Source organism: Micrasema longulum, unplaced genomic scaffold (assembly GCF_059751315.1).
Source record: "Micrasema longulum isolate JH-2025_06_02 unplaced genomic scaffold, ASM5975131v1 h1tg000534l, whole genome shotgun sequence".
NCBI classification, from domain to species: domain Eukaryota; kingdom Metazoa; phylum Arthropoda; class Insecta; order Trichoptera; family Brachycentridae; genus Micrasema; species Micrasema longulum.
This window is the reverse complement of record NW_028277730.1, coordinates 168,572-185,094: the sequence shown is the minus strand read 5'-3', so window position 1 is coordinate 185,094 and position 16,523 is coordinate 168,572. Positions and strand designations below refer to the sequence as shown.

General features: G+C 31.0%; 1 protein-coding gene across 1 annotated transcript in view; it reads right to left on the bottom strand.

Moving 5' to 3' along the window:
* Nucleotides 1–16,523, bottom strand: part of Nlg3 (Neuroligin 3) — a 129,344-nt gene that overhangs the window by 5,870 nt on the left and 106,951 nt on the right. Inside the window, exons 7-8 of the mRNA XM_088227759.1 lie at nucleotides 16,172–16,310; nucleotides 7,495–7,649 (exon numbers count right to left, since the gene is read on the bottom strand). Of these exons, the coding sequence (XP_088083885.1) occupies nucleotides 7,495–7,649; nucleotides 16,172–16,310 (294 nt within the window). The remainder of the gene's footprint in view (nucleotides 1–7,494; nucleotides 7,650–16,171; nucleotides 16,311–16,523) is intronic.

The window sequence follows — 16,523 nt, the reverse complement described above, 5'->3', positions numbered from 1 at the left end:
ATAATGATATAATATTGGAACAAATAAATAAATCTTGAATGGGAAAATATTAAATATATCAAGAGAAATAATCATGATAAAATTTTCGGTATGCACAACTGCAAAATATAGTATCATCTAAAATTGATCGTAAAACTAAGTTTGTTCCGATGCAATCATGCGCGAACAATACACACTCACATAATAATATTACTTTATTACGTAGATAGCTCGTTCTTTGGCGTTCTATTTCTAGCCATAAAGCTCAATTCGCCTGTTGTTCAGTCCGATTCTCCAGATAGATCGTGCAATATAACTTGACCAGACCCCACCAAATGTGGACGTAATGGCGAGGTTAGGGGCCCAATATAGACGTATTTTGTGTTTATTATACTTCGGAAAATAAAAAAAAATATTCTTTAGATTTACTCAATTATTTATATTTTTGTGGGAATTTAAGTTATTTGCCATTATTATTTGGAAAAAAAATCATTTCCTGTCAATTATAAAAAGTATATTAATCTTAACTGACACAATACAAACCATAATCGAGTACCATTTTAAAAACAAATTTTATGACAGTAAGAAGGCAATTGGAAAACTAGTGAGGGTAGGGGTTAGAAGGGATATTAAAAAATATTAAAAATGGAAGAAAATTAGATTGGAATTGTGGTAGACCGTAGTTTGAATATTAGTCATCTGATTTGTGAGTTCGCGACACCGTGAGACTGCAAACCGGTTCAAATTTATAAAAAAATTTACACAAATTTTTACTGAGTTTATTTTTGTATGTGATATCTGTTTTCTGACCGTCTTTATCAGAGTAGCGTAGAAAAGGGAAGATTTTGACCATGGACCTTTTTTGTAAAGAACTTCTCTTGTATAAGTTGGTGCACTTATTGCTAAGTGGCAAGTTCTACGAACCAAAAAAATAGAATAAAACGTGTCAAACGTATAATTTGAAATTACAATTATAAAACAAAATGGATTTAAAAATAGAACTAGTAGTATGAGTATAGTAAAATAATTAATATCAATGTTCAATAAGAAAAAAGGAATGAAAATAGAGGAAAAGAAGAGAAGGGAGATGTTTCTTCAGGCATGAATTTAACACATGGCTTGTAAAAGAAAAAGAAAGAACATCATTAAATTTTTGTTTTTTTTGCCATTTTAAAACCGCTTATTCAAATGACATATATTCATAAAACAAGGTAAGAAAAAAAATGCCTCGACACGGATTGAGGCATACGTTTACCTGGAATGAAAAGCGGAACAAATTTTTATTAAATAATTTGTTAAACATTGATATTTTTTTACATCAATATTTATTAAAATGATATTTAAAATAAATGATACCTGTATCCGAAGATAACTGCTGCTTTGTTATTTTGTTATTTTTTATTTTTTTTTTTTTTTTTGTAAAAGAAATATTTGCGTTCTTATGATTTACCCAAATATTTAATTTTGAGGGCCATTTTCAACGAGTTGTAAATAACTCACTATTAGAAAATGGAATCAAGTTGGGGTAGAGTGGATTCGAACCACAGACCTTTGGTCCGTGAGTCCGAGACACTAGCCACAGGACCACAACCTGACTTCATTATACAGATCGTTGCAACTAAACAGATATAAAGTGGAGATAAATAGTGAAAAACCACTCCTAGGTACTTAAACTCACTTCTGTTCAATGCAGTTTATAGTTTCAACGCTTCCATTTACCTCCGTGAAAAAATTCAACGCTTATGAGTTCATGGTTTATCTCTTCGTTCTAATTCTCAAAGCACTCTCTTAAGAAGAGTATTAATATCCACTCACAATTTCTCTTTCTTTTCCAACTCATATGGTATAACAAGGTGTTAAATTTTTATTTGTACAACTATCGAAAAAAAATACATTTCATATAGTGCCCATGCGGCTCGACTATGGAATCATCTCCCACCTACCATCAAAGATGTTACTACAGTTTAGAGAAACGGTTTAAATCACGTCTGAAGAAACATCTCTTTTCTCTTCCTTAATCTCTCCTCCTTCCCTCTTTCCTCTTTTTTTCCTTCTTACCATACAGTAATAGTATTGATTTAAGGTAATTTATATGCAAACATAGTTATTTCCATTTTTAAATATCTTCATTTTTTTAAATTTTCTATTGAATATGTTTAGTAACTTGAAACCATAATATTAAACTTTTATTTTATTGGTTAGTTGGAAGAAATTGCCATTTGGCAATACGCTCGCCAATATACGATTTTAATTATATACAAAAAACTTTTTGTTAAATAACAAATAAAAAAAATGATATAAACTTCATGACTGATTCTATAGGTCTATCGTCTAAAACCAGTTTGCACCTAAGTAATTTTTTGACGTAAGCAGTTTATGGCTGCATAACACATTGCTATATTGTCATATTTTATTACTCAAGAGATCACTTGCCAGCGTATAAGCTTTTAAAAATTCGTGTGGATATCAAGTATTGAGAGTTGTATTAATTTTTTTATTCGTCGGTTATAGAACACTTTCTATTCAGCCCTTCCCAAATTGTGCGAGAGATGGTAGTAACATTTCTGGAATAAATAAAATGGACAACCCTTGACAATTTGTTGGTCCATTCAGTGGCGAAGTTTTGTGGATTGGGAAGAAATTGGCTTTTCGACCAGAGGTCATTTGTTATTCCTAGTTTGTTTTTCGGGACACGCCATCGCTTGAAAAGTGAATTATTAGGTGTAATTCTGGAATTGAGGAAAACTACACCCATGAAAATCCTGTTTATTTTGTTTAGGTTTCGGGAATCGAATTATATAGAGGTTTGGGTAACTAGGGTCTCAACACGAAGCATCGAGTTTATTTATTTTTATCAAGTTTACTATTGAATCCGACCGTATAAAATTTTCTTTATTTTTATATTAGCGCTTTACACTATTTAAGTCAGCATGGAAAAAATCTTATTTTTTGAAATTTTTTTACAATATAATATTTATCACTTTGAGCACCGGCCGAATACACATTACCTGTGCCCGGCTCATTTTTGTGAAATTTCATGTTTTATGAAGGGTTTCTTAAAAGTGTCATAATTATCAAAATACTAAATTAAATCAATTGAAACTTCTCATATTTATTTAAAAGAATTTAATAAGTCATTTTCGTATGATAGTTTTGCACCTTTTGGCCTGTATAGAGAGCCACATTGCAATGTTCGCACATAATATACAGGTCTCACTCTTTTTTTGTGCTTTGTATCCCGGAGCCGTGTAAACACGTGATTATAATAACCACGCGTTGTGTTCCGGTCCCGTGTTTTCACATAGTTCACCAGCAGCAAAAAAAGTAGATACTAATAAAAGTCACGAGATGTCAATAAAATGCACTTTTTTAGACAGCTGGTAAACTACGTGAAAACACGGGCCCGGGACACAACGCGTGGTTATAGAATTACGTATTTACACGGCTCCGGGATACAAAGTGTTAAGTCACTGTGTTACAAATATGCTCTGAAGGTTGTTCAAATAAAAAAAAAGCATTGAATATCACAACATACCATATGATTACAATACGATAAAAAAAACTGTTTATTACATTAAAATAAAAAAGTACGTTTAACACTCACATAAAGGGAATCTCTTGTGCTTCATGCGGGTTTTATATTATAAACTTAAATATATTTCAATTTCCATTTGTAAATATAAGGTACATGGTAGTGAGTTACAGAAGTTAACCAATATGTATAATTTTTCTGTACATGTGACGTTACTGAACTATTCCTAAATGGCAAAACCGATTTATGCGTGGTTTTCAGCGAAATGTAAATCTTTGCGCTGCGCGTGTTCAAAGATATTAAAGTTTTCTATCGAATCTCTAAAAAAAAAGTTTGAAGCTTAGATCTTTTTTTCATCAACCTATCAGGGTTGCATTCGACAAAAATGCAAATACAAAAAAAATGAAAGGATGGAGTTTTTTGTGTTTGAAATAAGTTTGTTTTTTAATGTTTCAAACAACATTCTCTTTTTATGAATCCCAATCAGATTATTTCCTTACAGTCCTCATAATTTCTACCCATTTATTTATTTTTACCGGATTTTTGGTAATAGTTAAATAATATTTACAGACATTCAATACATTTCTGAAAATCAAATTTTTGAATAAAATGCACCCTTGTTGGTGAGAAGAGCAGAGTTTGACATTTGCAAAAAGAATTACATATTTGAAAATTAATTATTTATGATCTGGAATTCAATCATAAACAAGTACCTAGATACCTCCTTATCAATGAAAAGTCTTTTTACAAACTAACAGCAGGCAAGTCAACGCTTCGTTTAGACCGGACAACGTTTGTCGGGTCCACTAGTGTAATATATTAACATATTATTAACATATTACAACAGAGATGAAGAACATTTAAGAGAAGGTAATATAGAGGTCTAGGCATCTACAGGGCTTATGACCTGTCAATGGCTGGTTGAAGTGGCCACTTTCCAGACTGTGTAACATTCACCTTTATTTATCTCCTCTACCTTCTCTTAAATGTTTTTCATCTCTGTTGTAATATGTTAATATAAACAGCTCCCCAGGGAGTTGAATCCAGTCCTTGTTACAAAAATTTGGACAAACTCAAAATATTGTCGATAAATTACCTGGTCCATGAAGAAGTATAGAAATTGAAAAAATAACATTTTCAGGCGTCGCCTATTATGTAGGTGAAATAATTCAATTAGATGAATCTCACCAGCATAAATAAAGGTTTCAGCTCTATAACTTCACAAACATCAACAGATGGAAGAATTTAAGGAATATAGATGTTCAAATATAGGCAGAATTGTGAATGTTACAGTGTGTAAAGTGGCCACTTAAACCAGCCATTGACAGGTCATAAGCCCTGTAGATGCCTAGACTTCTATATTACCTTATCTTAAATGTTCTTCATCTCTGTTGTAATATGTTAATATAAACAGCTCCCCAGGGAGTTGAATTCAGTCCTTGTCTACAAAAATTTGGACAAACTAAAAATATTGTTAATATATTATGTTCATCCCCTTTCAGCACCTAATTGTGTTATCGCAGCGTATGTTGACATTTTTTTACGTAGAGGGAAGATGATCAGTCTTACGCTTACGATTGCGCTGAGATATATACACGTAAGTATATTACTTTTACTGATACATATATCTACTACCTACCCGGTTGTGAATTTTTAGTCATAAATACAAATGTACATGGAAGCAGAGAGAGAGGGGAGGACGATAGAGTGGGAACTATACCATGTCTTCTCCCTTTTATGTACTTTTTATTTCATTTTTATAAAAAAAAATGTATAATTTTTTTTCCTCTCTTCTTCTGTATTCATAATAAATGAATATAAAATCTGTCATTAGTCATACTTTTGTTGTTTCCTTGTACCTAAGGTTTGACAAGAAGGCTAAAAGATTTTCATAATTATTAAATTAAATAATAAATTTACAAGATATAAAATATACATTTAACATTTCAACACATAACAACGAAGCGGGATTCGTAATATTGTAGTGGTGTATTTGATTTAAGTATAGCTTGTATAAAAATTGTAATGGAGATAGCATTATCGACAAAAAGAAGTTAAGAGCTTAGAAATAATAAATATTTTAAAGGCTCTTCAAAAAGTTGTCTCTGTAAAATTTAACAAAGCGAAATATGATACCCAGAAAAGGAGAATTGATTTTGAAACATAATTAATTGTACAATTTTCCAACCGTAAAAGTTCTGTTTGACTTGGTTTTACAAAAAACTCAAGGAGTACTGAAATTTTTCATTCCGCCAATCCTGACGAAGGAATTTGAATTATTTTTCAATTTATTTTCTAAACTCGATACCGAAGGTATAAATCTATAAATGGCTGATCGAAAGAATTGTGGTGGCATTTCGACAAACTGAAACTAACCAATGAGAGTTAATTTGCCTTTAAAATGCTCAGAAGTCATTAATTTCTCCTTAAAGACAATCTTAATCTTAATCTCTAATTTATTTATTTACTTTACCTTGGGGATTACCAGATATAGACTCTTTCTTTCTAATAGTGAACCGGGTTGTGGTCCCGTGGTAGTATTGTGGACTCACAGACCGAAGGTTTAAGTTCAAATTCCACTCTACCACAACTCGATGTCCATTTTTCTAACACAAGTTATTTACGACTTTTAGGACATGGTCTGAAAATTTAAATATTTGAGTAAATAATACGAACTTAAGTATTTATCTTTAAAAAAAACTGTCTATCATAATTTATATTAGTGATTTCTTCATAAAAATATTTGTAAATATTTTATTTCTTTTCGTTGCAACTGATTTTTTTAAAGATATATGTTACAGTCTTCATTGCTTGCTATAGTTTTTTTATGAACAAATTGTTTTCCCTTATCGATTGCAAATTATTATTTTTTAAAGTTTTTGTTAATACTAATCATATATGTCTGGATCTCTAGTCTTTACTCGGTCAAAAAAAAATGCCAGCTATTCAATTTTTGCATAATGCCAGTAATCCCAGATGCGTGCGTTTGAGAGTAAGTGCTTGAGGAGAATTAAAGGCATAAGGTGAGTTTTATATCACCCGTCGATGGGAGATGGGAAACTAAAATAGTGTTCTTGTAAAATAATAAAATTGTGTAACACTAATTACAACGTTTTATTTTCATAATAATTGGCATAAGGTGGTTCGATTCCATTTTCTATTAGTGAGTTATTTACAACTCGTTGAAAATGGCCCTAAAAATGAAACATTTGGATAAATCATAAGAACGCAAATACTTCTTTAAAAAAATATATATATATTATAACAAACACTGAAGTCCGAGAACAGACGCAGCAGCCTCCTATAACGAGCGTCTTGAGAATGCGGCGGTGGTCCTTGCTTGGACACGTGCTGCCCATGCCTCAAGATAGCCTAAACCTAAGTTATTTCTTTTTCAAACCTTCGGGCTCACGTCGTCCTGAAAGACCGTCGATGATGATATTTCATCCTTTTTCGGCGGAACTAAGGGACGCAAAATAGACGAAAGAGGAGGCGAGAGTGCTGGCTGACGATAAGGTATTTCTGAAGGCATCTGGTGATGTCCACTTCCTCCATTTAGGAGCGGATGTGATAATGAAATCATGTTGGTACTGTGTAATTATTGGCAGTAGTGCTGTATTGTTCATTTAATTGAATAAATAAAAAAGTAATTATTCCATTTTTTAACGTATGTACGTAACTTCTCATAGTTCTGTATCCGGTAAAGATTTGTGTCATCTCGAAGATGATGGAAGATAGCGGTATCTGTCAGCGTAAGGAAAAATATTTTGGTGATATTTCCTATGAGAAAACCGCCGTACGTGTCTCTGCGTAGACCCAATACCCAACCTACCTTCTTCAATGTTTTTAGATTCAACTCAAACGCTTCCCTATAAAAGGTGCTCGTTCCAAGAAATCCAGTGTACAAGCGAGAAAAACACGCTTTGTGCATTAAATATGTATCGCCCTTAGAAATAAAATATTAATAGGGGATTTTGTCTTACCCAGTTCTGGCGAAGTTACTCCAGTACAGCATTGTGGCTTCAGACAGTAAGGCTTCTCCTTTCGTGTAGTTTCTCGGGAAGTGCGCCAAAGGTCCTGAAGATATCGGGGCCCCAAATAAGTAGGGTAATTCTTCTCCATGCACACATCCTTGCCTCTGTAACAATAGTAAATTATTTAACATTCTAAATCGTGCTAAAAAAGGAGAAGTTTTATTTTCATTTCGAAAGAAAAACTGCGTTCTTGGAACTTAAGCGAATTTTTCAATTTTAGAAGAATTTTCTATTTGTTGTAAAAATAACGCGCCTTTTTCGATATTCATAGTTTTCTGCAACCATCAACATTAGAATCGTCAATATTTTAAACCGTTTTTTTGACCTACTTCTCTAAACTAACGCAGCGCCCCAGGCCCTTTTTTGATTATTAAGATAATATTTGTTTTAGTTTTGTATAAAGAAAAAACAGTATTCAATTAACTTATAAAATTATAATAATGTAATTCTCTCAATATCATTGTGACTTGAGACTTAATAAAGATAAAAAAATATATTTTGCAGGTAAAAGTAATGTTTTTACAATGCCGTCAACATTTAAATTACGTACTTAGTTCAACTTAAATTTTTAGCACATTTTGAAAATATTTTTTTTTGTCCATTGAAAAACCCGAAAGGTTTATAATATAAACATATAATAAAGTCTAGTCAAGTTATGTCTCGTATGGTTAAAACAAAAAGTCATCTTGTGTTTTTAAGTTTTGGATTTTAAATTGGACTTGTCCCCGTTGGAGGACCAGCGACGATTCGAGAATTCCCAACTTAAAAAGAAAGCGTTAGTTCGTCATTGGTGGCGTTCGTCTACTCCCAACTTAAGAAATGTCTCAATCGAAAATAAAAAAAATGTATTTTCACGCGTTTCTTAATGCTTGAATCTTCTTCTTTTTCTTGTGAAGACTTTTTCTTGTGAACTTATGTTAAATCACTATTCTATTTAAATGATTCGCAGACGTTTGCTGCCTTTAAAGTCAACGTAAACAACGCCATCAATGATATCGAGTCCGATTTATGAGGTCAAGTCGTCGAAAATTGGACCTTTCCGATACGCGCCATCTAGCGAAGCCGCAGCGGCCATTTGGATGATATCATATTTCATTCATAACGTAATTAAATATTCTTTTGAACCCAACAATTTAATGATTTCTCATACAAAACATTTTTTATTAAAATTTATAGTTGAAGCGTTCTTTGTAGAAAAACCATTACAATATAATATTTTAGGCCACAGACATGTAACCATATAAGTACAGCAAGAAATTGAACGTGTTTAATTGGATAGCGGAATTATCAAACTTTACGTATTTTAGATGAAAAACTATTTTAATATTAATTTAAAGGAGCAAAAAAATCACGTTTGTGCCCAAAACATAGTTCAGTGAAGTCATATGAATGGATGTACGCGTGTGATGAGAGTTTGAAAATAGTTGTCTTTGGTAACTCGAATGACCAAAAGTTTAGCCATTAATGTTAGCTAACGTCCTAAAATGTATAGATATATTCTATAGGTCAACAATATACTGGGTGGGTCAATGTCAAATACATTAAGAATAAAACTCATAATTTTTCTGTAAAAAAAAAGTGTATTTTCATAATCATCATTTTATTTCCGCACCCTGAGGTGTACTGAGCAATGCATTTGTTGGCCGAATGAAGCGTTTTTTCATAAATTGTTACATGAAGATGATTTAATCCTGTTTTACAGTATTGGCTGCTCGAATGTGAAATAATTTACACCCTTTTTTGTTTATGTTTAAATCATAATTGAAATATAACTTTTTAAATATTTGAGTTTTTTTTTCTCTGCTTCTTTCCTTTCCATTCCCTCTCCTCTTAAAATGGTTTTAGTGTAGATTTTTGATTTATTTTTGTTTAACTATTGTTTGGCTGTGATGTCACAATAGTCGACATAGGACACAAGACTTGATATATCTCTCCTTTTTACAAAAAATATGAATTTATTTTTGTTGTAATCTTCAAATGGACATTTTCACACCCGATTTGGAAACTGAAATTGTTATAACTATGCTAAATGTTATAATGAATGTCCGCTAATTCAGCAACACGTCTATACAGATACCTTATACAAGAGAAAGCAGGAAGATATAAGTCATAACAAGGAAAACAGAGACGCTGTTCTGCGGTGGGTGTTGTCTAAAACAGATTCAGTCTTCAGTCGGTTAATGACGGTGATGAGGGACGCACGCGCGTAATATGAGAGAAATATTTATGATTTTTAATTTGTTTTGCTAAAACAGGGCTAAATAATATGTTTATAAGCAAAAGTTATGGAAAATAAGTTATTAAACAGTGTGTATCCATGTTTTTTTTTCTTCAAATATTTGAACTTAGGAATATTCCGTCTTTTACTAGCGGTAACACGCATTTGCAACCAAATTTGGTAACCAACTTTGAAACCAATTCTCAGAAATGTGGTAAAGGAACATTCGCGATGTCAAATAACATGTAAATTATTTTGTTCTTAATTTTACGATAATGCACTATATAAAAAAATCCTTATATGTGTACATGTTTTTTTCTAATTAGAACTTACTTACATTATTTACTTTAACATTCCATTAAATTTTAGTTTTATATATTGTAACACATTTTTCGGTCTCGTGATGTAATGTTAGCGCGTTTGCCTACCATGCAAGAGGTCTCGAGTTCGATATTCAACGTGGTTGATGTGAAATATTTATTTGAAATGTGTTTTTACACTAAAATAACTCATAGACCCTGGACTGGTACCTGAAGCGAAAGATTTATCATCTTACCTTCAGGTAACAAAAATAAACAAAATACGCTTTGATTGCAATGCCCTTTGCACCATTAGGTGCGGAAAGGGAATGATGATGATGATGGTAAAGTTTTTAATACTCATTTTTAACTATAATTTTAATTACTTAAAATATTAATAAAATAAATAAAACGACTTTGTTTTTAACGACAATTTTTTTTTCCACTGACCAGTTTCAAAGCTGAGCAAGCTTTTTTTTTAAAGTTTACTTAACTTAAAAATTCTTCTGTATTTTATTTTATCAGTATGCTGCCAATGGAAAAAATAAAATCTGTATTTTTTTCTATCATCGGCCATCAAACATAAAACCTGGATTCTACACGACTAATAATATAGGAACATTGTTAAAAAATCACAAAGACAAAGTCCACAAATATAATAAATCTGACATGGACTAATTACATTTTAATGAATGCAATTATATTTGTATTGAAAAAACTAAAATAAATTTTAATTTTAGGGTAAAAGAACTCTTAAGGTGCATAAATAATAATAATTATTCTGAATTAGCAAATCGTCTGATAGAAAAAAAACATAATTTCAGAAAAAACACTGGATTAAAAGTATTCCATGTTGAAAATAAAATATTAAAATTAGACAACTTGGAAATATTAGAAATTAAAATAGCGATTCATAATAAGAAAAGAAAAATAACCTAATAAAGAATATTTCTATAAGTCCATTCCTGTCTAGTTTCGAACGTACTATTCTTAAATCACCATCCTTTCAAGAAAAAAAGGCCTTGTTTATTTGCCAACAGCATACTGATAAAATAAAATACGAAAGAATTTGTTAGTTAGGTAAACCTTGAAGAAGAAGCCTGTTTAGTTTTGAAACCGGTCGATGGAAAATAAGAAAAAAAATTATGGTGAAAAACAAAGTTGTTTTATTTATTTTACTATAGTAAATTACCATAATGTTAGTGCTTTAAATGAAAAAAAAAACCCTTGATATTTGTCTTATTTAAACTACCTTTAATTTCGTGTATTTTTATGTTGATTTATTAAAGGGTTTGCTTAAGTATTTAAAGGTTTTAATTACTTTGAGCATGTTTTTCATTTTAATTTTCAAATTGCTTTTAATACTATTTTTTCAAAAATACTGTAACTGTTATTGAAGTTTATTAAATTATATTGAATCATAAAAATTAAAAAATATTTTCTGGTGTTGCCTAGTAAAATAATTAATTTTATTAAAATCTCTCTGGCATCAGCCAAAATTTTAGATCCTTAATTTCTCTAAAATCAACTGATGGAAATATTAGGGATTAATAAAAGAAATTATTTACTACAGTCTTTAAAAGTTAAAAGCTTAAAAAAATATCAAATAAGTTTCTTTTCAATTTTGAATCACTCTGTATTTACTATCTGAGCACTTAAAAGCGAAACACGGGCAAAGCGACACAAAAGCAAAACTGTGATATTTCTAACTTCACCCTTAACTCCTATTACTCGACCAATTGTAATTAAGAAAAGTATCGTTAGTAGCATTTATATGTAGCGTAATTACTAAATTACAATTTAAGGCACTGAAATTGGGAAATTAATTAAGGTGGTGATAGCAAAATAATCTTTAGGATTGCAAAATTACTATCTCAATGGCTTGTTAATACTTAAAACGTAGATCCACCCTTTTATATCCAGTGGATTTATTCTTAAATCTTACACAACGAAAGCACTCACCCCTTTCCCGAAACTGTTCATAAAGACTTGCCTCTTTTAAGATGCGCCTATTCACTATCAATTTAAATAAAACAAATTAATTAAAATTTCTTTGTAATCAAACCGCGGAAATAACAAACAAAGAATCTTTGAACGCTTTCATTGTACCCCTCACTGCAGTATTGTCAATTTGTGATCAATCAAATACACGTGGTCAGTTCAATTATGTTTTTCTAATTTTCCAGTGTGACAGTTTTGGTTCCAAATTGAGACCTTGGCCACGTGCTCCCAAATTGGAGATTACTTCGAAGAACGAAGTAAGATTTCGTAATTCTTAGGCAATAATCTCACATATCTTCACATAAACAAAACTTAAATAAATACTTAATCAGTTTATTTTATTTTATATAAATATGCAATGTAAAATATGTTTTACACAAACCAATTAAAAACTCCTCTTGATAAGAGAAACCTGTTCTAAGGAGGACTGTAATCTTACAGATAATATTCACAGTAATTAACAATATTTTGAGTTTGTCCAAATTTTTGTAGACAAGGACTGGATTCAACTCCCTGGGGAGCTGTTTATATTAACATATTACAACATAGATGAAGAACATTTAAGAGAAGGCAATATAGAAGTCCAGGCTTCTACAGGGCTTATGACCTGTCAATGGCTGGCTAATGTCAATGACCTGTCAATGGCCACTTAAACCCAAAATATTGTTGATAAATTACCTGGTCCATGAAAAAGTATAGAAATTGAAAAAATAATATTTTCAGGCGTTGCCTAGTATGTAGGTGAAATAATTCAATTAGATGCATCTCACCCGCATAAATAAAGGTTTCAGCTCTTTAACTTCACAAACATCGACAGATGAAAGAATTGAAGGAATATAGATGTTCAAATATAGGCAAAATCTTGAATGTTACACAGTGTGTAAAGTGGCCACTTAAACTACCTATTGACAGGTCATAAGCCCTGTAGAGGCCTGGACTTCTTTATTGCCTTCTCTTAAATGTTCTTCATCTCTGTTGTAATATGTTATTAAATTAAATCACTTAAGCCAGCCAATGACAGGTCATAAGCCCTGTAGATGCCTAAACTTCTATATAACCTTCTTTTAAATGTTCTTCATATCTGATGTTATACGTTTATTAATAAATTTATTTTATATGCATATTTGTATGTGTGTAAAATAAATGTTTTGAAAAAGAGTGTCTAAAAAAAATGTCTGTACACTAAGAGGATAACAAAAATATAATATTAGGTGTTGACATAAGACACGTTTGTTTTTTGTCCAAATGAAAAAAATCTGTTTTACAAAATTCTGTTTGCTTTTACGTAATAAATTATTTAATTTAATAACGAGCTTTGAAAATTTAATGTCCAGTAGACGAAAGTGAACATTTTCGTGATCTCATTCTGTTCGCGTTTGTGTAAAACTGCCAAAGCTGCTTGTGATATTTGCGCCGCATAAGGCAAAAATGCTATGAATTATTGACTAATTTCTTCAACAATGTTTTGAGTATGTCAAAATGATTGTAGACAGGCGATTTCCTCCCTAAGGAGTCATTTGAATATCAATTTTTACAACAGGAAAGGAAAACATTTTTAAGAAGAGGATATGGAAGGCTTGACATTTACAGGGCTTATGAACTATCATTGGCTGGTTTAAGTAGCTACTTTATATACTGTGTACTATTCTGCTTATGTTTGAATATCCACACTTCAATTCTTTCATCTGTTGACTTTTATCCCCTCCTCAAAAACATTATCCCTCTCTGTTTCGAAATGTTTGCCTATTTTCTTTAAAATAATGAAAGAGAATACGTTATTGGCTAATAGGTTTTATTTTTTGTTGTTGAAATTGAAAAAAACTGACAAATCTTATGTAAATATCCAAATATAATTATTTAACGCTTTTATGCGGCACTGAAATAAAAAAAAAACAGCCAATGACGGTTCATAAGCCCTGTAAATACCTTGAATTATTCGTTATCTATTCTAGAATGTTCTCCATCTACTTCATCTTCGTTTACGAATGTCTTAAATTTGATGGTTTTTGTTGTAAATTCTTGAAAGAAATGTTTACATACAAAAGATCAAAGGTATTAAAGGATGAATGAAAAGTGCCAGTAATTTTTAGGTTATTATATTTTTTCTGTCTCCTAATTAACTGGCTGCTTGTTGTACTATAAAAGTTTCCCCTTTGTGACGCCCAGAGAAGGTTGTTAGTGCAACCATAATACAAGTTTGCATATTTTACTTAGCCTTTGACACCACACCCTATTAAAATATAGTTTGCAACACGAAAAAACCACCCTAACACACTTTGTACGAATGCTAACAAAGTTCGTGATATAATGTGCATTGTTTGAGCAAACACTATTCTGACGCTGATTTGAATTTTCTGTTTGATATTGGGTCACGCAAATTTTTTTATTAATAACAAAAAAATTGAATTTCAACGGTACCAGCAAGCTTTATTAATTTGAATAAATATATTTGACGAAAAAATTAAACGACGCGAAGATTGAAATGTTTGAAATAGACGTCTTTAGCCAGTAGGCGTCCATTCCAGAACGTAGATCTCCTCCATCCTTCTCCATACCAAACTATCTTGGCCTATTTGTATCCAATTTCTCAATATCGTCTCTATAGCTCCTCAGCTGTGGTAGTCCGCAAATTTAAATGGAGAAGTAAAAATCTCTTCTGAATACGCACAATATGTTTTGTAGGTTATTTTCCCGTTCGTTCTCTTTTTCGAAGTTTCGGATCGCATTTCAGCGTTCTTAATCAGATTTGATATAATTTGCATAGGCATTTGTATGCCCTTATGTAGGGGAAAGTACCCATGAATGGGACACACCATGTATGAGACAATTGTCTCCTAGCCGAAATAATTGTCTTAAAAATACCATCATGATAAAAATGGACTAACCTAAAATCCGGAGTTCTTTGCTAGCAGAGAAGCAAGCATTTCAAGTTTCATGAACGAAAAACTTATTTTAATTTCTGTAATCTTGTTTTCATTGTTGATAAAAATTGTAGCAGGTGCACTAACTAATAAAAAAAAAAAATTCTCTAAGGATATTATAAATTAAGTTTCAACAAACTCACTTAAATGTTACTCTTTTGGTAAATGTGTTTTTTTTTCAAAATAAAACATTTTCATAAATGGGACGCGTGCAGTGATCATAAATGGGATACTTCCTGTAACACATGATCGAAAAACAGTGCATTGATTTTTCCAATAGAGTACCCTATGCACCGCTAGGTGCTGATTAGAGTTAAGTGAAAAAAATATGAAATTGAAGCACGGAGAAATAAATTATAGCAAGTGTCAGAATTTATTATATGTTGGCCTTAGGCCAATGAAAGTTTTGGAATTTTAGGTGCTCTGGACGGAAAAAAATCAAATAACTTCAATTTATTTATATTAATATTTTTTATCGTTACTTTTGTCTAGTTGTTACGATTGTTTTATTAGACAGTAAAAAAAAAACTGTGTATTGAAGATTTTGGAGTATGAATACACATAACGTACTTTACAATTGTTTTGTTAATTATTTTTTTTTAGAGCCATGATTTTTTATCTCTTTTTATCAAATGCTTCTACTTGAATTAATTTATTTGAATATTTTTTTAAGTATTTCAATATATTATGTTCTCTTCGAGATATTTTCGTGTTCCATTCATGGGAATGTGTTTGTGAATTGTTTATGAATTGAATGTATTTAAAAAAAATAGATTGTGTAGATTTTAAAGTTTAAATTATTAAAAAAAATGTATCGCATTTTAAACATATTGATTTAAGATAAAACAAATAAAGAACAAACTAAATGTATTGAATTAATTTAAATAGAAAATTTAAAGATATAAAACAAAAAATATCCTACTTAGTATTTGTACCATGTCGTAGTCGACGCAATATGCAGCGCGCTAACTTTAATTGGATTGTTATTTTTTGATAGTATATAAAAGATGTGTTTTTCTAACGGGATAAACTTGTGAAACACAAATAATTAAACTTTTATTATAAAATAATTTGTCTTGTATTTTTCTTGTCCCTAGATTAAGTTTTTTATCAACAAAAAAAAAATAGGATGTATTATACGTTATTTGTGCATAATATAATAACATTAATAAGTAAGTGATTCATACCTGGGGGTAGTCACCAAATTTGGTCTGGTAGTCAAACACGTACAAATATGAGTTCCTCCTGAGGGCTGAGTGTAAGTCCGCTGTATGAACTACTGGGGCAACCACCTGAGCATCACTAAGGGCTTCCAACGTTTCATCCCTGGAAAAAAAAAATAAACAATTAAACACACACATACCTTCAAAAATAAAAAACAACATTTCTAAAAAATCTCCTGTTTTCAGACGAAAAAAGATGCACTATAAGATAAATTAAAGAAAAAGAAAAAACAAACTCGATGCTAAGTTTTTTGCAATGCGAATGTTATTTTGGGGCAACCAGTGGAGCTTGATTTGCGGTTGTTATGAGGTTATT